The sequence below is a fragment of the Diabrotica virgifera genome, chromosome 1 (genome assembly GCF_917563875.1).
Source record: "Diabrotica virgifera virgifera chromosome 1, PGI_DIABVI_V3a".
NCBI lineage: Eukaryota > Metazoa > Arthropoda > Insecta > Coleoptera > Chrysomelidae > Diabrotica > Diabrotica virgifera.
Genome location: NC_065443.1, coordinates 162544600 through 162568152, shown reverse-complemented (window position 1 = coordinate 162568152; position 23553 = coordinate 162544600). Strand labels below are relative to the sequence as shown.

Sequence of the window (23553 nt, the reverse complement as noted above, 5' to 3'; positions counted from 1 at the left end):
TTATTGGATGTTTGTTTTTATAGGACTTTGAAAGTTTCAAATTGTAAGTAGGTATAGGTATAGATAAGTAGAAACGCTTCTCATTAGTCTTAGAATAAAACGTGAATGTTAAATAATACTCAAGTGTTAAAAAATAATCAGTGTTGATATTTCAATTTTTAGAACAAAGGTTCTAAAGTATCTTAGGTATATTTAAAATGTAGATAGCATTCACTAGTGATGAGCACTTACTATTTTACATTAGGTACGTGACTTTATGTCACTATTAAAAAATGATAGTGCACATTAATTAACATAAAAGCAAAAAAGCAGAAAGAATATAATCCAGAAAAGCACAAAAATAAATTTAGTCCAGGGTAATAAGGTTTTTCCCATGACACTCTAGCAGCCAGGGTACTGAAGCGTTTTTTCGATAGGTAATACCTATAAGAGCAAATTGTAACTATTTCCTGCGTAGGATCTGGCGGCCATTTTTATTTATAAACAATAAAGTGTCAAAAAATGTCATTTTTCCCTTTTTTTAATCAATGGAAAACAGTGAAACTTATGTTTCTTTTAGTACAAATATCTTTGAGATTATGGAAAAAGCTTTAAAATGACTTATTACAAAGTTTGATATACTCATTTATTGTTAATATAATTGCGAAAAAAAGGTCGGAATTGCAAAAAAAATAATTTCGCAATATCTATTTTAAAAATTAGTGTACAGCTTTGAAATTTTTGTCATATAAGGGTTCTCTGGTGCTTAATATATGATAAAAATTTCAAAGCGATTCATTCAATTGTTTAAATTTTATTCAAATTGTTTATCCCAGAGAGCATTTTTTTTGCAATAACATAAGTCAGAAAAAAATGACGTTAGAACCATTCCACAGGTGCCAAATGAAAGAGCATGAGCTATATTTTCAACTTGGTTTAAAAAAAGCGAATAAAAAATGCATTTATTAGTAATAAGTATCGTAAATCTTTCCTTATAAACTTTTTATTTTGTTATATAAGAAATTATATATATTTATTACAATTTTTTATCAATTATGATATAAATAACATTCCTTGGTAGTTGTGCACTTAAAACAGGGTAAAAAAGTTAATTTTTTGGAAAAAGTTATCCAAAAAGTTTATAAGGAAAGATTTAGGATACTTTTGCATAATTATTTATTACTAATAAATGCATTTTTTATTCGCTTTTTTTAAACCAAGTTGAAAATATAGCTCATGCTCTTCCATTTGACACCTGTGGAATGGTTCTTTCGTCATTTTTTTCTGACTTATGTTATTGCAAAAAAAATGCTCTCTGAGATAAACAATTCGAATAAAATTTAAACAATTGAGTAAATCGCTTTGAAATTTTTATCACATATTAAGCACCAAGGAACCCCCATTTGAAAAAAATTTCAAACCTGTACACTAATATTTACAACAGTTATTGCGAAAATAATTTTTTTTGAAATTCCCACCTTTTTTCGCAATTATATTAACAATAAATGAGTATATCAAACTTTGTAATATGTCATTTTAAAGCTTTTTCCATAATCGCAAAGATATTTGTACTAAAAAAATCATAAGTTTCACTGTTTTCCAGTGATTAGAAAAAGAAGTGAAAAATGCCATCTTTTGACAGTTAATTGTTTATAAATAAAAATGACCGCCAGATCCTACGCAGGAAATAGTTACAATTTGTTCCTATAGGTATTACTTGTCGAAAAAACGCTTCAGTACCCTGGCTGCTGAAGTGTCACGAATGGGGTATATTTTTGTCTTATTACCCTGGCCTAATTCTTGTTACTGGAACTAAGGTTCCATCACATCTCGTAACTGCGCCAGTTCGTAACATCAAAATTGAATTAGGTATTCTGTTTATTTTTGATAACATGGAAACTGACTTTTATTACAGTTACAATTGAAATTACGTTTATCATGTAGATTATTTTCGTAAGGGTACAATTCGGAACGTCATTTAATTTTTTTTAGCAAATTTAATATTAGGCACTGAATCTATACAAAAATGCATTTTCAAAACATTCCTATAGGTACTAAAAGTGGTACTTTTTTAAGACCACTTCTTTCTAAATATACTTCACGCATATTTTTGCATATATTTTTGTTAATATGACAACTAAAGAATTTTTAAAAATTTTTTTATCTTGAAACATTAATCTTGAAACTTTATCTTACACTTTAAAGTAGTAAAACTAAGTATGATAAATAAGCAAATAAATAAAAACAGTTTAATTATAATGTATTTACGATAGTAACTAATATAATTTACATTGCTAGATTAAATTTATTTTAAGACATAGTTTTAAAAATGTATTGCTTCACAAAATATAAAAAGTGTCAAGAATGTTGATCCTAATGCTGTTTCGTCAAATTTATAAACGTAGTTTCAATCGTAACTGTAATAAAAGTTTCCATGTTAACAAAAATTAACATAAAAAAAAGAATGTGTGTGTACTTTGTACGCACGTCGTAAGAAGTTATACTTCTATTATATGATTTCTTAAAAATAAATATACTTTAAACAGTTTGTTTTAATTTTTTTTAAACACCAAACTAATTTTGTGCTTACCGCTTTCAAAAAAATAAAAAAAAAGTATAGGATTGCACTGGATTCAAACTCAAAACCTCTCGATCTCTGGCCGAATGCTATATCAAATGCGCTACGAGGACTGTGTCTGTATCGGTGCGGACGTACCTAATGATAATTCACGGTAACAAACAGACAAGGTGACAATAAAATGTTTTAATAATACTAATCTTACTCCTGAGGAAGACAAATCCAAAGACACAAAAATTATAATAAATATATTTAGTAAAAACACTAATATAATCTTTTCACACCTTTTCTTGCACTGATATATTTATACATAACTAGAAAGATTTAGCAACTAAACGCCATACTGTCTGTGTGCGCATGTGCGCAGTATTATTAAATTTTACTCTCAATCGCGCCTAAAGAAGTATAACTTATAATTCAATTTTGACGTTACGAATTATACCGTTACGAATATGTTTAGTTACAAATTGTCTCTGTTACGAACTGTCGCCCTTACGAATTGTCCGATAGCATTTGCGGGGTTACGAACTGTCGTTTTACGAGATGTCTTGTCACGTAAAATTAAATGTAGATTAGCATTTTATGTTATGATTTGTTTTTTATCAAACAATAAGCACCCTTTCAGACTAAGACACTGGTGTCTGACATCAGTGTCCGCCACAGGCAGCAAAGCATTGTTTTAGATGAACGACTACAACAGACGAGCCGCTTTGAGTGTGGCTGATTTTAGTAGCTCAACAATGCTTTGCTGCAATTGAACACCGGTGGCGGACGTCAGACACCAGTGTCTTAGTCTGAAAGGGTACTAAAAGTTATTGTTGTAGTACCTAAAATACTGTTGTATTTTACCTATTCTTGGTAAAACTTGATACAACCATTACCTATTGTTTGTTAGTTGGTATTATTTGTTATGTGAAAATCATTGTACACAACTAGTATTCATACTAGTAAACTAAGTCTATCTTACAATATTGCAATCCAATATCGAGTTATCAACTAAAGTTTGCTACAACCTATAGCTGATCGGAATATAAAGAAAGGGGACGAAAAATTTAACTAACTAGAGTCAGCATACTGTTGTGGATCCGAATACCTGGAATGGATCGAAACTGAAAGGAATCACTTGGAATTCTACTGAGAAATTTATTTCGTAGTTCTTCAACCTCCTACCCTACTCAATTCACTTATTAGAAAGGCCCAAGAAAATAATCACCTAGCAAGTATTATATAGACGGTACAATTACATGTAATATTTTTCTTATTGTTTGCTGCTTCATTAAAGAGAATGAAGAACTATTAATCAAAATACAATTGGGGATTACCCGTATTACTATTTGATAAGTGATACAAACTATCACATTCAACAAACGAAAGAAAACGTGGACAATTCACAATAAAACTTTAACCCATGAAGGAAAGAAAGTCAAATTATTAATCATTTACGGTATTTGCGGAAGACCTTTCAACACGTAGTTCTCTTAACGCCAGGCGTCAAAGACGTGATTATAATATGTGGAGATTCATACTGTTTCGTCACATTCCGCAAAGGTGAGTACTGGCTTGAACATTTTTATCTGGACGAACCAATCGAGCGGGGCGCGCTGGTACAAATTGCTCTATTCTGTGCCTACGTATTTGCGAGCAAAATTCTGTCGAATGGAACGAACCGATCATTTTCGTAGAAGTGTCGGTAACCGTTGAAAGATCAAAAGCGAGCATTTGTCGTTTATGCTCAGTGGGCACGGGCGTTTACTGTATTCATTATGTTCTCGTAAACATTTAATTAAAAAAGAATTTTGATTCGCTCTGAACTTAAAAGAAAATGGAATGGAGCAGAGAAAAATGTTTAAATCTAAAAATTACGCATGGATATTGATAGCTGAAGAAATTGGACGTACCTTCGAAGAATAAAAAAAGATTGTTAATTTGCTTGCCATTATCCGAAGTGAAACAATGAAACAGAAAGAGGAATATTGTAAACTCGTATCTCGTATATGAGTCTTCTGTTGAGAAAAACCGCAAAATAACAGCAAAGCAATCTTAAAGCGGTATAGATTTTCAAAAAGTTGTATATTTTTTGCAATTGTAGAACCTCCTAGATATATTAATGTTTGAAAGTCTTCTGCAGACATTAGAGTAAAATTTTTAAATTGAAAACTGTCCATATATCCCAACAGAGTTGTTTTGTTACGACATAAAAACAACCTCCTTATCCAATATCTTTTTGATATTTGTTTTTAATTCCTTTCTGTTTGTAGTAAATTGAATACGAAAAAAAAGCTCCAGCAGCTATAACCAGGTTCTCTACTTACATGGTCAGAACAACACTGAACTAAAATAAGCAGAACATGGGAACCCGGCGAATAGAACGAACACTTCGAATAACCTGAGCATTTACTTGTTTGTGCGCGGTCGGCTCGTTCGGTTCGTTTTATTCGTTCGGAAGAAATTGTTATAGTCAGTAAGTATGCACCTTTACGTGCCGTTCTTTTCCGATCCATTCCGTGCGATTCTGAAATAATGTGTCGTATGCTTAATATTTAATATTTCGATATACTAGTCAGGTAGTTATTTGAATATCGTATTTTAACTCATCACTAGTATCATTGTTTAACTAGTATTATCACGTGTAAAGTTGTTAAGAATAAATTCACAAAATGTACCTAAAATTGCAAAACCAGTATCTGAAATTGTACGTTTAAGTATTTTAGATCCTATTTTAATATCAATAAAAATTATACATATAATAAAGTCAATTTGAAACCATATGAGTACAGTTTGAGATACATAAACGTAAAAGTTTTAAACTTTTTGACAATATTTATTGACAATAACATATCTGTAACACATCAGATATATTTACAAGAAAATAATGTTTACAATATATTTACAACGGTGTACCTAGAACTGTTCATAGTGATATAGAGATAAATACGTAAGGAGGCGTTATTACTTGTTTCCTAATTTTGGCATTCTACATTATACCATATCAATTTTATGTATATTCTTTCACAATAAATCATTGCCTGCAAAATTATCACAACAAGTTTTGAAATAGCCATATTATGTATATCTTCTTTAACTACCATCTCCATTGGCTAATTGGCTTAGCTCCAGCTCCATAAAACAAAACTCACACCCACATTCCGTCTCCATCAATTGAGGTTATCAAAATTTTGGCGAACAGTGTACCATTTTGTGTCGTTCTCAGGAGTATATAATATGTTAATTTAATCATATCAAATCACTGATTTTCTTCAACCAGGAACACAACCTTTAGCCAGGTCTTCTGTGATCATCTATTTTTGCTTCTATGATTAGTTTTGGGAGCTCATATATCTTGTGTCGTTCTCTTCTCATTCTTCTCAAAACTTTGTCATTTGTGACGTGATGTACATACTATATTTTAAGCATACGTCGTTATATCCATATTTCTAAGGCATCAAGGCGCTTCATTTTGTTATAACCTCGGATAGTAAATTCATAAAAATATAAAAGAAAAGATAATTATCGTTAATTACTTAATAATTAACTTTTCGTGCATAGGACTTTCGTAAACCTCAGGTTAGTGTGACGATATTCAATGAATAATAAACCAACGATTTTGAGAATTAATTAGGAGTCGCATTTATATCTCAACGTGAAATCAATGTATTAGGAAGGAGATATCTGGATCAACACGTCAGATGGAAAGATAATGCGTTTAACACACATAGCCATTGGATAGGGTAAGGATTTGTTGATTTCGCTTAACTCACCAAATCGACGGGGTTTGGAAGGCTTCGGAATACGTTCAGCGCACCTATTCCGATGGTTAGTTATCCTCTGTTCAACACACAGAGAATGCCCTAATGGATTTTTCTGCTCGGACTTTTATACTGTCAGAGACGGTATAAGAACATGTTTTGTTGAATACATAGGCGCACCTACTCTAAACTATAAGAATCACAATTGTATCGATTTTCACGTACACGTAGCATTTTACAAATTTGAATCTGGTGGTTATTCTGAGATGTCGATGGTTAAACAAGGTGTTTATCTTTAGAAAAGTTGCTCGTGTCATTTATAAAACTTTAATCCCAGTTCTAACTTCCACGTCTGCGTCTAGTTTGTCTGTTATCCTGAAGCCCAAGTATTTGAATTTTGGCATTTGTTTTATTGGCATCCATCCTTTTCTCCTAAGTTACCCATTTGTTTTAGGTGTTGATTTTGTGTAGCGTTTAATTTAAGTATCTTTAAGTAAACCCAATATATTGTCGATTCGATCTTCTTTTTCTAGTTTTTCCTGTTTGGCAGTTCTTCTGATTGCATCTAATTTTGATGCTTTCTCTTTACCGTTTTCTTATGTATATAGCGTCGCAAAACTGGAGCAATGGTCGATTAAGCTAATATTAACCTGTCAAGGGGAAAGGCGCAAAATGTCGCCTGTCAATATTTTCAACGTGTTTTAAATAATGTAATCATTTATTTTAATCCTGAGAAAAGTAATAAGTATTTTTGGAAAATTTAAACGCAGAATGAAAGACTACGTTAATACCGAGGGCTGAAAGTCCCTTAAAATAAATAAATTTTTTCTTTTGAATGAAATATTGGCAATTAAAAACCACACTAAATTTTCGCTTTCATTTTCACCCCTGTAACTTATTAAAATAAACATTATAGAAGTTTTCAGGGACTTTCGGCTCTCAGTAATAATGTATTCTTTCATTCCGCTTTTAAATTTTCCAAAAATATTTATTAGTTTTCTCAGGATTCGAAAAAAATGAATACATTTAAAACACATTGAACATTTTGACAGGCGACATTTTGTGCCCATGCCCTTAAGTATTAGACCCTTTTAGGCCCATATTAGGTATCTAATATTGACTTAATCTTATTAAAATTGTTTTATTTGGAATGTTTTACTAGAAAATAACTTATCTTGTGATATATTTTATAAAAATTTCGCCTCCTTAATGCCCAATATATAAATCCATATTAATGCACATCCCAATATTTTTAGAAGCTAAACTATTTTAATGGTAAGAACAGTTATGTCAGTATTTATTAATTAAAATTATTAGTCAGGCAAAAAATTCTCCATTCAACCACTTAAGATATATGTACCTACATATATTATAACGAGTTTATATTCATATTAAAAATTAAAACTTCTCTTTAAATATGCTAAAACTAGAATGTTATTATACATTTTAAAATATAAAACATTAAAATGCATTTCTTAAAATTATTTTTTCTATTCTCATACTATAATATATCAATTATGATTTCACTACCTGTATCATAATGAACTCCATTATGATACAGATTTTCAGTACGATACAGATTTTTAACCAATATAATCGCGATATGGCATTCGCGATGAAGGTGGCACACGCGCAGTGACCAATGGTGAGTCAAATAAATACGCTTTGACTATTCTCAATATGTAACACACTGTCAAACTAACAAATTACTTAATTTGTTTGTGTTACAAAATTAATAAAGTTGAATATATTTTTTGTTGTGAATGATCATAGAAAAAATCGTGCATACAACTTGCATTTAATTATCATTATGAAGCTCGTACTCTATACAAAACTCGTCGCTACGCGGCTCGTTTCGTATCTTTCATACTCTCTTCATAATGACCATCATTAAATGTGCGTTGCATAATATACTATTCTAGATTTTATATAAAGATAGATCATGTGAACCTCACCTGAAAGATCTAGTGTGTATACTCTACCGCTATGTTTGACGTTTTCGAATAAGCTTTAGTCACAGCTTGAATATTTTTCTCGCTGTGTTGCTTATGCTCGATCACCAAAACTTTTTAAACATTTTCTCAGTTTCTTGATTTTATTTCAATAGTTCCTTTTTATATTCGGAAGTATAGGTCGCAGCCTGCAGTACCATAATCATGACTTCAGGATTAGAAGTGTGGCAATTGCCAACAATAATAGGAAAAGAATTGAAGCAGTCGAAATTGATTGTCTAAGGAGAACATCTAGTATATCTAAAAACAGGCATATAAGAAATAAAGATAATAGAAGGACGACAAATACTGTATATTCAACTGTTATAGACAAGGTTGAAACTAAACAACTAGTGTGGTATGTCCACGTAACATGACTGGATGAACATATATAACCAAGGCAAGCAATATATTTCATACCACATAAAATAATATGAAGAGAAAGGCTGTCAATTGCCTGGGAAGGGAAAGCACATAATGGGATATCGGATAGAGCCATCGAAAAAAAAACTGATGGAGGTACAGAAAACAATGGCGGTCGAAATGCGGCATGCTATAGAATTATTCTGGTCTGATCTGGCGCGATCTAGTCTAATTCTTGTTTCGAATTACTAGGATTTTAATGTTCCTCTTGCTTGTTCCTAAATTACGCCCTTGCCTCTAGGTTATACTCATCTCACAGAATTACCTAGGACGACCCAGCATGAATAGCCCTTCCACTATGACAAGATCGTTTGGCTTTCTTATGGAGAGGAAAGTATTTTATAATACAAATAGTTTTTATGCAATTGAGGAGATAGTTAAATAATACATCAATAAAAACCGATTTTGCAGTTGAAGATAATATGTTCTGCCATTTCCTCTCTATTTTCGCAGAATCTTCATGTTGCATTGTCTACTTTGCCCATTTGTCAAATATATCTGAGTCAGCAGTGTATATGAAAACACATTGAACAATTCTTCGTAGCAAATTACGTTTTCAGGTCCAATCTGTTACTGATTCATATCTTATAAACTTCAAAGCCTCGGTGAAGCTTGACTATCAGAGTCAAGAAATATTTTAGCTCAATTGAGACGTTTTCATGCACTTTTGAATCTTTAGCATAAGAATTATTGCTTGTAGTTCTGGTTGAAATATTGTAGGAGTATTTGTAAGGGCTGTTACAGTCTAATGTTAGGATTAGTATCCCAATTGCCATCCCTTCTATGTATTTGATCTAGGTACCAGTATAAAACATGAAAACACGACTTATAAATTATGCGATTTTGTTATGTGTTAACTCACACTCGTTTATGATTATTAGGTATATTTAGGTAGTTTAGGTATCTGTCGGGATCTTTATGGATTAAGTAGGTACATTGCTCTAACCCTTAAGATCTTTAGATTCCTAGTCAGGTCGTTTGGTTTAAGATGCTGGCCTCATGTTGAAGGTGTAAAAGTAAATATTTTTTAAGTAAAGAGAAATATAATGAAAATGATTAATTTTTGATTGATCTTCAAAGCTCTTGTTGTTATGCATTAAAAGCTTACTAAAAATATTAGTGTGTGCATTTAAAAAATCGTTGTTAGTGATCGTCCAGTATTACAAATTATTTTGTAGACAAAAAATGTTTTATTATACACCTGTAGTGGACGTTAAAATATAATTTTATATTAGGAAATTTTATGTACATATATGACAAAATTATATATATGAAAAAAATATAATAAAATCTAAAAGTGAATTAAGATCTACCTGATCAGTTTGTTTTGTTTAACTTTTTTGTTTTTAGCCTTCTACTTGTGGTGTCGTACCTATTTTGGGCCTAGGCCGTTACTCTGGATATACCTGTCTTGTGTATCGCTATCGATATACAAATATACGGGACCTGTACTTAGTTATAGCCTTTAACCGTATTTTTTTATTAATTTTTTTGTTAATGAAATATATTACCTATGTTATGTACATTAAATTTTTTTTGCAAGCAATATGCACTGAATATAAATTTTGCAATTTTAATTTATTTTTCGTTTAGTACTATCGATTATCTTTATTATAATTAAATAGACTAACATCGTAAGGTAAAAAATAATTTACAAATAAAGAAACGGGCATATGGTGAACATAGATCTTTTTTTTGTATTCTTCATTTTTGCCTACCCGTCTCACTATACGCATTTTCTTTAACGCATTTTTCCCTGATGATTTTGTTCCATAATTTTTTCCCTGATATTTCTCTTAGAATCTTCATTTTTTCGGCTGTGCGTATCATACTTTTGATTTTATCGGTATCTTCTCGAAATTCTATTCCATAGGTAATAATTACGGTTGTAACACAGGCTTTATTAATTTTAACTTTGCTGTCTATTTTCATGTATAGGTTACTCTAACTAAGTCATGGTACTTAACTGGATAAATCTACCTCAAGATTTGAATTGGTTCAGCTGTTCTATGGTATTGTTCTCCACTTCGAGCTTATGTCTAATTGAATCTTTAGCATAGTAATACTTTTCGTTTTCTGCGTGGATATATAAATGTTAAGCCAACGACGTGCTTGGTAGAATCTGTGAAGATATCTTTGTAGGTCGTCCTCAATCTCTGCAATCAGAACTGCGTCACACGAATAGCACATCATACCAATTCTGCTATGTTTTAGTCGTAGCGAGTCCAATATCTTCTATTAGTTTGTCCGTTGTATGTTAACCAAGAACTGGCTGAGACTACCTCCCTGTCTGATTCCCCTGCTAGCTATAGTGGTGTAGTATGTTTTAATTTCCGTCGTATTGTTCTTGTTTATTTGTTTTATGATTTCCAAGATGTTTGCTGGGATTCTCTTCTTCCTTCAGGTTCTATTAAGTTTGACTCTAACAAATGCTATTTTTAAATCTACGAAGCATACATATGCTGACTTGTTCTATTCTGTCGACTTTTCTTTCACTCGTTTTATAATGGATATTTCCGTCGTTGACCTATTCTTTCTGAAACCTTGATGATCCTCTCTGATTTCTATTTGTGATTCCAATTTGCACTTGAGTAAACTTAAAGATAGCTTCATTATCGTATATACCTAAGGGTAAGGAACAGAACAAGTAGGTTGCGGTGGAGGTAAAGGTGGAGGTCGCGGTCGATGTCGATATCCATGTAAAACAAATACAATGTAGCGAATGGAAGAGAGCAGAGCAGGTAAGTCGCGGTGGAGGTTTAGCGCGATGCCATCCAGGAGGTTTACATCGATGCTTTTGAAAATAAAATGAGTTTGTTTTACATGGATGTCTACTGAGCGGCTTACAAGGATGCTTCCCTGTGATTAGTCCGTTCGAAGTCAACTTGCCATTACCTGCGCTATCTGAGTTGATACTTTTTATATACTCCTTTTTTTTGTATTAAGTTTATTTTTGAATTTCTTCAAATTTAATTAAACTACTTCACTTAATAGTGGTTCTAGCTCGACTTACAGCGCAGGTGACCTCCTTGCTATGTGCTGTCGACATCCACCGCGACTTAACTAGTAGCATCCACCACGACCTATACCTCCACCTCGACCCACTTGTTCTGTTCTTACCCTTTAGAGATATTTTCTTGTACTTATCCAGATTTATGTTCACTGTTCCCTTCATGTTTATTGATGTTTCTTATCTCCTTACTGTTAAAATTTTTTTGAATAATATTGTGGGATATCTTTATGATGTTGATATTTCAACAGTTCATTCGATATTCCATCAGTTCATGGCGATCGTTCCTTCTTTCATTCAAGTCTTCATTCTCACTAGGTATTGCTTCTTTCGTTTTGTATTCTGGTTCGTCGCTGGTTTTTTCACTTTTATGAGTTCTCTGAAATATTTTCCCATATCTCAGCAGCGATTTGATTTGTCTGTTCAAATTCATTTACCGGTATTTTCCTGATTTGTAGCATCTTTCATACTTTCCTCTTTACATCGTGTTACCTGTGAAATTAATTAAATGTTCTCTTTTTATTTCCTTTGGATAATCTTCTTGTACTTTCCGACGTCAGTGATTCTATATTGTATTTCTTGATAACTGTAGGAGGTTTTTGGATTATAATTGGTCGTTCTACCTTCAATTTACATAAAACCAGATTGTGGTCTGTTCCAGTGTTAGCTAGCGGAGGACTCTGACATTTAGTATTTGTGATGGTGTGATAGTTATGTCAGTAATAACGTACTTAGTTTATTATTGATTTTTGGCCTCTACTATTGCAGAACGTACCTATATTTGTATTTTCCCACACTTTGCCACTCTTATACAGAGAAGGATTTTAATGAAGTTCTTCTATTTGTACTTTTTCAGTATGCAAATAGCGAATAGCAGTACTTTTTTCTTCTTTATAGTCCTTACGAGGTTTGTGGGTTTTGTTAGTATTCCATCTTCTTCGGGTGCTTCATGTTTTTTTTTTATTTTTTTGAATGTAATACCTACCTGGTATTTCATTAGGCTATTGGTTCTGTACTGTATACCTATGGATCTGCTTTAAGTATGTTAATGTTGGTTTTTGTACATGTAACGTCAATTATATTTTTTCAACTATTTCTATTATTTTCTTTCTATATGTTACCAGATTATCCGCTTCATCCCTTAGCTGAAAAATTTGCTTTTACTTGTTGCATTTTTCATCCTTCATACTTCTATGATATTCTATAGCCGACAAAATTCTTTCGTTATTAAATTTGATCTCTTCTCACTAATTCGATATTTTTATCACGTAGGTATTTTATATTTGGCGTTTTTTCACTTTGTAACATTTTTCTCTTTTTGATTTTGAATTACGTTTTTAAATATTTTGTTCCGTTTAATAATATAAAGATTTTTTCACTTTGCGCATATTAGGTTTTCCTCCGCAAGGGGGATAATACCTATTCTTTCTGAATTTTCTAGCAGTATCTACACAGTGATTTAAAAGGTATCGAAAATAGCTAAGCAAAAAGCCACACACGCGATAATTTACGGCGCAAGGCATCACAATAGTCACAAGAGTGACCAGGATGCTGTAAATCAAAATATCCATATAGTCGGTTCGCTAAACTCAGACACAACTCGCTAGTGGTTTTAGTCGGTAATTTTTTGTTTTTTGTCAATTTTGCTAAAATTGTCAAAATTACTAACTATTTAGTAATTATTTTTTTTGCCATTTTTACCAAATTGGCAAAATTACTTAACAAAATCACTAGCCAGTTGTGTCTGAGTGTAGCGAAGCTACTATGACTATACCAACGGCGTAACATGGGCGTAACAAGGATGGCCATAAGGGGGGGTTACAAAGCCCCAAGGGGGGGTTACAACTACTGGAAGGTCTCTAGCGGGCATGGTGTTAAGCGTATAGAGCCCAAAGTACATCCCAATGGGGGGGTATAACCCCCAAACCCCCGCCTGGTTACGCCTATGGACTATACCAGTTTTTTAGATGTCTATAAAAGAATAATTCTAGTATTGAATACCTACTATAAATTACTTCGTTTATTGTCGAGTGTTATATTTATGTGTTTTAAAAGTATTCATACTTTATAAAAAGCAAAAAGTTATGACTAGTGTGTTTATATATTACTAGCTGACCCGGCAGACTTCGTACTGCCTCAATAGATAAAAACAAACTGTTGTATACAATAAACTTAAAATTAACAAAAGGAATTCGTAATTAATAAACAAAAATGCTCGATGTGAATGAGGTTTTATTATTATTTTTAATTAATTACACATGATGTTTGAAATAATAAAGTTTAGTTAGAAGTAACAAAATAAAGTTTGTAGTGCAACAGTTACAATCTTAAATTTGTTTATCTTATAATGAATATAACAGCTTTATTATATCTACATTCAAAACAACCATCTATTTATTATTAGGTTCGGGGAGATTCCAAGTCTATAGGTGTTGATTAAATAAAATTAAATTCAATTAAAATTAAATAAAAAGTAAATGAAGTAAATCAAAATTAAATGAAATTGAATAAACGTAAATAAAAATAAAAAAAACTGAATAAAATTAAATACAAATAAATAAAATCATATTAACTTAAATACAATTAAATAAAGTTAAAAAAGAATTAAATAAAAATAATAAATAAATTAAAAAATAATAATAAAATTAAATAAAAGAAAATATAGTCTAATAAAAATAAATAAAATTTAATAAAATGAAATAAAATAAAATAAACAAAAATAAATAAAATACTTAAACTAAATAAAATTAAACAAAATGAATTAAAATTAAATAAAATTTTATAATTTGCTGCTTGTTCTTTTCGTGTGCTCAGAATTTTTCTCCTGCTTACGGTTCCGTTTAGAGATATTTTTTGAAAATTTCGCAAAATTAAAAAATTCATATTTTGCCCAATTTGAGTCCCAAAGTTAAACTGTGCCACTTCTCTTCTATGAAATTTGTCGCTCGTTCTTCTTCTGTCCTCAGAATATTCCTACGGCTTAAGATATTGTATTTCGGACACCGATTGTGCTAGACAAAAAATTTTAGTACGGTTCTGCTCGGAATTCAGCAAGGAGTCTACCTACTTAATTTCATATTTTTCACGTCATTATTGTGAGAGTTACGGCGTCATGGGCAACCCCCTAATGACATACGGGTATGAAATATAGACAGCAACCTACTCCCAGTACAGTCCAATATACCTGCAAAATTTCATAAAAATCGGTTAAGTCGTTTCGGAGGAGTATGGTAACAAACACTGCGACCGGCGAATTTTTATATAGATGTAAAATATTTAAATGGCTATTAAAAAATAACGGTCTGAGATAAAAAATTGAAAATTTAGGATTGTATGTATCTTTTGCTTCTACATCTCATAAAAATAGTAAAAAACGGTTTTTCCAAAAATTAAAAAAATATATCAGGGGGGGCAACACCCCTTATGACGTACGGGTATGAAACTCCATATTATCCTATTCCCAGACCGCTAGAATATACATGTAAAATTTCATAAAAATCTGTTCAGTCGTTCTCGAGTTATAAATGGTGTAACTAACACAACCTCGACTTTCTTTTATATATATAGATGTAAAATATTTAAATGGCTATTAAAAAATAACGGTCTGAGATAAAAAATTGAAAATTTAGGATTGTATGTATCTTTTGCTTCTACATCTCATAAAAATAGTAAAAAACGGTTTTTCCAAAAATTAAAAAAATATATCAGGGGGGGCAACACCCCTTATGACGTACGGGTATGAAACTCCATATTATCCTATTCCCAGACCGCTAGAATATACATGTAAAATTTTAAAAATCTGTTCAGTCGTTCTCGAGTTATAAATGGTGTAACTAACACAACCTCGACTTTCTTTTATATATATAGATGTAAAATATTTAAATGGCTATTAAAAAATAACGGTCTGAGATAAAAAATTGAAAATTTAGGATTGTATGTATCTTTTGCTTCTACATCTCATAAAAATAGTAAAAAACGGTTTTTCCAAAAATTAAAAAAATATATCAAGGGGGGCAACACCCCTTATGACGTACGGGTATGAAACTCCATATTATCCTATTCCCAGACCGCTAGAATATACATGTAAAATTTCATAAAAATCTGTTCAGTCGTTCTCGAGTTATAAATGGTGTAACTAACACAACCTCGACTTTCTTTTATATATATAGATGTAAAATATTTAAATGGCTATTAAAAAATAACGGTCTGAGATAAAAAATTGAAAATTTAGGATTGTATGTATCTTTTGCTTCTACATCTCATAAAAATAGTAAAAAACGGTTTTTCCAAAAATTAAAAAAATATATCAGGGGGGGCAACACCCCTTATGACGTACGGGTATGAAACTCCATATTATCCTATTCCCAGACCGCTAGAATATACATGTAAAATTTCATAAAAATCTGTTCAGTCGTTCTCGAGTTATAAATGGTGTAACTAACACAACCTCGACTTTCTTTTATATATATATATATGTAAAATATTTAAATGGCTATTAAAAAATAACGGTCTGAGATAAAAAATTGAAAATTTAGGATTGTATGTATCTTTTGCTTCTACATCTCATAAAAATAGTAAAAAACGGTTTTTCCAAAAACTAAAAAAATATATCAGGGGGGGCAACACCCCTTATGACGTACGGGTATGAAACTCCATATTATCCTATTCCCAGACCGCTAGAATATACATGTAAAATTTCATAAAAATCTGTTTAGTCGTTCTCGAGTTATAAATGGTGTAACTAACACAACCTCGACTTTCTTTTATATATATAGATGTAAAATATTTAAATGGCTATTAAAAAATAACGGTCTGAGATAAAAAATTGAAAATTTAGGATTGTATGTATCTTTTGCTTCTACATCTCATAAAAATAGTAAAAAACGGTTTTTCCAAAAATTAAAAAAATATGTCAGGGGGGCAACACCCCTTATGACGTACGGGTATGAAACTCCATATTATCCTATTCCCAGACCGCTAGAATATACATGTAAAATTTCATAAAAATCTGTTCAGTCGTTCTCGAGTTATAAATGGTGTAACTAACACAACCTCGACTTTCTTTTATATATATAGATGTAAAATATTTAAATGGCTATTAAAAAATAACGGTCTGAGATAAAAAATTGAAAATTTAGGATTGTATGTATCTTTTGCTTCTACATCTCATAAAAATAGTAAAAAACGGTTTTTCCAAAAATTAAAAAAATATATCAGGGGGGGCAACACCCCTTATGACGTACGGGTATGAAACTCCATATTATCCTATTCCCAGACCGCTAGAATATACATGTAAAATTTTAAAAATCTGTTCAGTCGTTCTCGAGTTATAAATGGTGTAACTAACACAACCTCGACTTTCTTTTATATATATAGATGTAAAATATTTAAATGGCTATTAAAAAATAACGGTCTGAGATAAAAAATTGAAAATTTAGGATTGTATGTATCTTTTGCTTCTACATCTCATAAAAATAGTAAAAAACGGTTTTTCCAAAAATTAAAAAAATATATCAAGGGGGGCAACACCCCTTATGACGTACGGGTATGAAACTCCATATTATCCTATTCCCAGACCGCTAGAATATACATGTAAAATTTCATAAAAATCTGTTCAGTCGTTCTCGAGTTATAAATGGTGTAACTAACACAACCTCGACTTTCTTTTATAATATATAGATGTAAAATATTTAAATGGCTATTAAAAAATAACGGTCTGAGATAAAAAATTGAAAATTTAGGATTGTATGTATCTTTTGCTTCTACATCTCATAAAAATAGTAAAAAACGGTTTTTCCAAAAATTAAAAAAATATATCAGGGGGGGCAACACCCCTTATGACGTACGGGTATGAAACTCCATATTATCCTATTCCCAGACCGCTAGAATATACATGTAAAATTTCATAAAAATCTGTTCAGTCGTTCTCGAGTTATAAATGGTGTAACTAACACAACCTCGACTTTCTTTTATATATATAGATGTAAAATATTTAAATGGCTATTAAAAAATAACGGTCTGAGATAAAAAATTGAAAATTTAGGATTGTATGTATCTTTTGCTTCTACATCTCATAAAAATAGTAAAAAACGGTTTTTCCAAAAACTAAAAAAATATATCAGGGGGGGCAACACCCCTTATGACGTACGGGTATGAAACTCCATATTATCCTATTCCCAGACCGCTAGAATATACATGTAAAATTTCATAAAAATCTGTTTAGTCGTTCTCGAGTTATAAATGGTGTAACTAACACAACCTCGACTTTCTTTTATATATATAGATGTAAAATATTTAAATGGCTATTAAAAAATAACGGTCTGAGATAAAAAATTGAAAATTTAGGATTGTATGTATCTTTTGCTTCTACATCTCATAAAAATAGTAAAAAACGGTTTTTCCAAAAATTAAAAAAATATATCAGGGGGGGCAACACCCCTTATGACGTACGGGTATGAAACTCCATATTATCCTATTCCCAGACCGCTAGAATATACATGTAAAATTTCATAAAAATCTGTTCAGTCGTTCTCGAGTTATAAATGGTATAACTAACACAACCTCGACTTTCTTTTATATATATAGATGTAAAATATTTAAATGGCTATTAAAAAATAACGGTCTGAGATAAAAAATTGAAAATTTAGGATTGCATGTATCTTTTGCTTCTACATCTCATAAAAATAGTAAAAAACGGTTTTTCCAAAAATTAAAAAAATATATCAGGGGGGGCAACACCCCTTATGACGTACGGGTATGAAACTCCATATTATCCTATTCCCAGACCGCTAGAATATACATGTAAAATTTCATAAAAATCTGTTCAGTCGTTCTCGAGTTATAAATGGTGTAACTAACACAACCTCGACTTTCTTTTATATACAGTGATGAGCGCGCTAATAACCGGCAAAATAGCACAAAAGATGGAAAACGTATTAAGTTGTGAGATAAAAAGAAATAAAACTATTCGAGCTGGGAAATTTAGCGATATTAACTTATAAATTTACATTCTATTTATTGTTTCCCACCTTTACAAGCATCAGAGGAGTATGTCAACTAAAACTGTCACTGTGACATTGGTAGTTGCCAAACTCGTGCGATACGTCTAAAGGTGGGAAACAATCAATATAATGTAAATTTAAAGGTTAATATCGCTAAATTTTCCAGCTCGACTAGTTTCATTTCTTTTTATCTCACAACTTAGTACGTTTTCCATCTTTTGTGCTTTTTTGCCGGTTATTAGCGCGCTCATCACTGTATATAGATGTAAAATATTTAAATGGCTATTAAAAAATAACGGTCTGAGATAAAAAATTGAAAATTTAGGATTGTATGTATCTTTTGCTTCTACATCTCATAAAAATAGTAAGAAACGGTTTTTCCAAAAACTAAAAAAATATATCAGGGGGGGCAACACCCCTTATGACGTACGGGTATGAAACTCCATATTATCCTATTCCCAGACCGCTAGAATATACATGTAAAATTTCATAAAAATCTGTTCAGTCGTTCTCGAGTTATAAATGGTGTAACTAACACAACCTCGACTTTCTTTTATATATATAGATGTAAAATATTTAAATGGCTATTAAAAAATAACGGTCTGAGATAAAAAATTGAAAATTTAGGATTGTATGTATCTTTTGCTTCTACATCTCATAAAAATAGTAAAAAACGGTTTTTCCAAAAACTAAAAAAATATATCAGGGGGGGCAACACCCCTTATGACGTACGGGTATGAAACTCCATATTATCCTATTCCCAGACCGCTAGAATATACATGTAAAATTTCATAAAAATCTGTTCAGTCGTTCTCGAGTTATAAATGGTGTAACTAACACAACCTCGACTTTCTTTTATATATATAGATTATTATCTACACATTGAGACAATTTATGAAGTTATTCGATTGTCAGTAAAAAATATCATTTATCATATCATTCATTAAACTAAATTAAATACATAGATACCTATGCTTATCTATTTTAGACAGGCTATAGCTTTTGCTTTTTATTATTTTACTTTTTTTCTATGTCTGCTATCTGCTTATCTACTTTTTTTCTTTAGACGAGTTTTCTAACGAACGTCAGAGGCTTCTCATCAACCAAAGTGAAGATATAAACTATACCGAGGAGATTTAGCTTCTGTCATTGTCTATGCACTGTTTATAGGTAATGGTTTTCACCGTTTATGCATTTACCTAATCAACAAATCTACTAATCTAATTCTATACTGGTTTTATATAACTACTAACAACTTGTTTACTAAATCATAGCGTTTTTTATAGTACCTACCTGGAAGAGAAAACGCTTAGTTTTTTTTTTGTTTTGATACTTTAGTTTTATTATTTATATTTTATTTCACTTTTAATAATTTTGAACACTAACTTTTAACACACTAAAAACTATTGTTCGCTAAATTTTCATTTAGTCCTTTCAAACTAGGTATTTGGTCCAAGTCCAATGAAATAAAATAAAAAAAATAATCAAATCAGTTCACATTGTTATTATTATGCTTATTTTTAATGGGAGACAATTTTTATCCTTATAAAAAACTTATCATGGATGAAATGTTAATTCTTTTACATCTATCAGTTTTACTTTGATTGATTTACTGCGATTATGTAATTTGATATACATTTTTAAAGTTCTCTTCGTTTGTCCGAAGTAAATTTTCATACAATCTCTTCTTGTAAATACCGCTATTTGAATATTTATTAGCCTTTGTTTTAATAGGTACTTTTTAATACATTTCTTCATAATTTTCTATTTTCCGCAATTACAATATGAATCTCCTTCAATGGCATATCTTTTCATGTTTTCTGGCAGTTTTCCTTGTTTTTGCGACCTTCCTCTTCTATTGCTTCCAGAAACTTGAAATTCACAGATATTTCGAAATAAGTAACATTTCAGCATTCTTCTTTTTTATGTATCATGTCATTTCAGAACGTTGGTTACCATCATAGCTATCTTAATTTTATTCACTGCCATCCTAAATAGCATGCTTATATCGATACCATACCAATCTCGCAAGTTCTTCAACCATGAAGTCTTTCTTCGTCCTAGACTGCTTTTGCCTGCTTTTTTCCTAGCATAATATTTTGTAGCAATCTATATTTGGGACCTCTCATTATATGTCCGATGTACTCCAGCTTTTTCTTCTTGAAACTTTTGATAATCTGAGTAGTTTTGCTGAGATGTTCTAGTATTGAGGAGTTTCAACTTTTCTCCACCCAAGAAACTTTTAAATTCTTCTATATCACCACATTTTGAAAGCCTCTAGGCAATTTAGATCACTGTTATTCACATTCCAAGACTCGACACCATAAAGTAAGACCGAGTACACGTAGCAGCGAAGTCGGATCCTGTACGTACATAATACTCGTTAGATAATACCTTGGATATATTTCTACAGGCGGCTCTGCTGGTCGCTTTTTAACCGCGATTTCAGCATTGTATTTGCCCTAACCATCTCAATCTCAATCTATACCTTCTAATTTAGTCTCAATTAGTATTACACAGACTTCCACTAATAAATTAATTCTTAATGTTTTTTTTCTGTTACTCCTATTATTAATTGAATTGTTCTCATTTTTGCAATTTACATCCATAATTTTATTTTATTTTTTCAATATTTACACGTTTGTTTATTTATTTTTAAATATAAAAACTTGTCACTAGCTACTTTATAATAAATATAGGGTGTATTGTTGATCTGCCTTAAATAAATTCAAACCAATATTAAAATATTTCTATGTCTTCACTTATCCATCTATCATTTATTCATCATCAATAATGATGCTACAAATTAAATTCTGTAGAAATTTTCGCCACGGATTCATCGTTATCAATTATTTGCTCTAGCACTTTTAAATGTGTAGGTATCCATTGAAACCACAATTCGTTTGCACTTTGCACCTTTACACTCATTCTTAGTAGCCGATGTAGTTCAGAGAAATAAGGAAAAATAATATCCTGTTGGTGACACACCCCCTCCAGGCCGAAAACAAATTTTTTGAGTAGTATGGACATCTATATTAATAACCTATATGTTTCCTGCAGCCGATTTTGATGATGTACATAGTTATAAACAAATGAAGATCAAAAAACGGTAAATTTTCGCTTTTTTCGTCTATAACCAAAAAGTTAAGTATTTTAAACAAATTTGAGATTGAGAAACTCGTAAATCGTATAAAACACTTCAATATGGCGTTCGCTGAATATGTCTATCCTTATTGGTTGCTTAGAAAATTGTAAAATAAATCATAAATTTTGAGTTTTTATAAATATTCATAACTTATGTAAACATTAACTTAGAACGTTCTTATTACACAGAATGCTGAGGCTTCTGGTGCTTAAAGCATGCCCTAAATTTCAAAGCAATTGGTCAAATAGTTTAAAAGATATTTAATTTGTTTATCCCAAATTATTATTTTTTTGCAACGCTATAAGTCAGAAAATGATGAAGTTACACTAATACTTTGGATAGTTTATGAAAGAAGACGATTTATACTATTAATTTAATTAAAAAAAAATGACCAAAAATAATTCTAACTAAATACTACAAAATTATTTTGCAAAAACATGTGAATTAAAAATGGGGGGGGGGGCTAACTTCGTCCCTAATTGTCCTAGAACAATTGTTTTTCTTTCTAAATGTGTATAAAAATTCAGTCTTTTCAAATATGAAAAAATTAAAAATAATTTTTCTACGAGTAACGGTTAAAAAGTTATTCTAATTGTTTATAAGTAAGCAAAAAATCGACGTGTTTTTGCAACATAATTTTACACTGTTTAAAATTACTTTTTGTCATTTTTTTTTAATTAAGTCAATAGTATAAATGTTCTTCTTTCATAAACTGTCAGAAGTCTTACTGTAACCTCATAATTTTCTGACTTATAGTGTTGCAAAAAAAAACTTTTAAACTATTTGACCAATTGCTTTGAAATTTAAAATATAAATTTAAGCACCAGAAGTCTTAGCAATTCGTGTAATAAGAATGTTCTAACTTAATTTTTACATAAGTTATGAATATTTATAAAAACTCAAAATTTATGATTTATTTTGCAATTTTCTAAGCAACCATTAAGGATAGACATATTCAGCGAACGCCATATTGAAATTTTTTAGACGATTTATGAGTTTCTTACTCTCAAATTTGTTTAAAATTCTTAACTTATTAGGTAATATAGATGTCCATACTACTCAAAAAATTTGATTTCGGCCTGGAGGGGGATGTGTCACGAGAAAAATCTTATTTCTCTGGACTAATGTTATGAGGCCGCTACTGTATGAAAAAATTTCTGATTCGGCTTCTTTGCGGATTACCGGTACTGCTCAAAAATGCTCTCTTAATCAAATTAGAAGGGTTCTGTGCGAAATTTTTGGACAGAAATTGTTTAAACAATTTTTTTTAAACAAATTCAAAGGATCACATTTTTTCAACGGAAAATATTTTTTTAATTTCCGGTTTTTAGGATCATTTTTTAAACAAAAAAGGTCTATAAATTTTTTCAATAGGTGACAGTTTCCGAGTTGCAAGCGTTTTAAAATCTGAAAAATGCAAAAATACGCACTTTCCAGGCTTAAAAACTCATATTATGTAAACTATTAGTTTCAAGGTTGCCAAGTTCCCAAGTTTTATCATTCAAGTTCAAGATTCTGGCAAGTAATCGGGGTTTGTTTCAATATAAACCGTTATTTTTTAATTGTCAATTATGGCGTGCGGAGCGCCACCGCGTGTCGCACTATAATGGTGAATGGTTGTCTCAGTATAAGTACCTATTATACGTAATTAATTATTTATATGGGAAATAAGCCACAATT

General features: G+C 30.9%; 1 protein-coding gene and 1 long non-coding RNA gene across 13 annotated transcripts in view; one reads left to right on the top strand and one right to left on the bottom strand.

Annotated features, from left to right (window-relative positions):
• LOC114336930 (uncharacterized MFS-type transporter C09D4.1) overlaps nucleotides 1-23553 on the top strand; it is a 467061-nt gene that overhangs the window by 434460 nt on the left and 9048 nt on the right. For 9 of the 12 annotated variants that reach the window (XR_007695792.1, XR_007695791.1, XM_050641711.1 and 6 more), the window contains one exon: nucleotides 19795-19898. The exons of the other annotated variants lie outside the window; for them this stretch is intronic. Coding sequence is in view for 7 of the 9 variants with exons in the window: in XM_050641711.1 (XP_050497668.1) it covers nucleotides 19795-19868 (74 nt within the window). In the remaining 2 variants the exon portion in view is untranslated. The remainder of the gene's footprint in view (nucleotides 1-19794; nucleotides 19899-23553) is intronic. 12 annotated transcript variants of the gene reach the window in all.
• On the bottom strand, nucleotides 15767-18668 carry LOC126878805 (uncharacterized). The gene is made up of 3 exons (XR_007695793.1): nucleotides 17987-18668; nucleotides 17080-17381; nucleotides 15767-16174 (listed from the first exon to the last, which is right to left on the bottom strand). It is a non-coding gene; the product is annotated as an uncharacterized LOC126878805 (long non-coding RNA).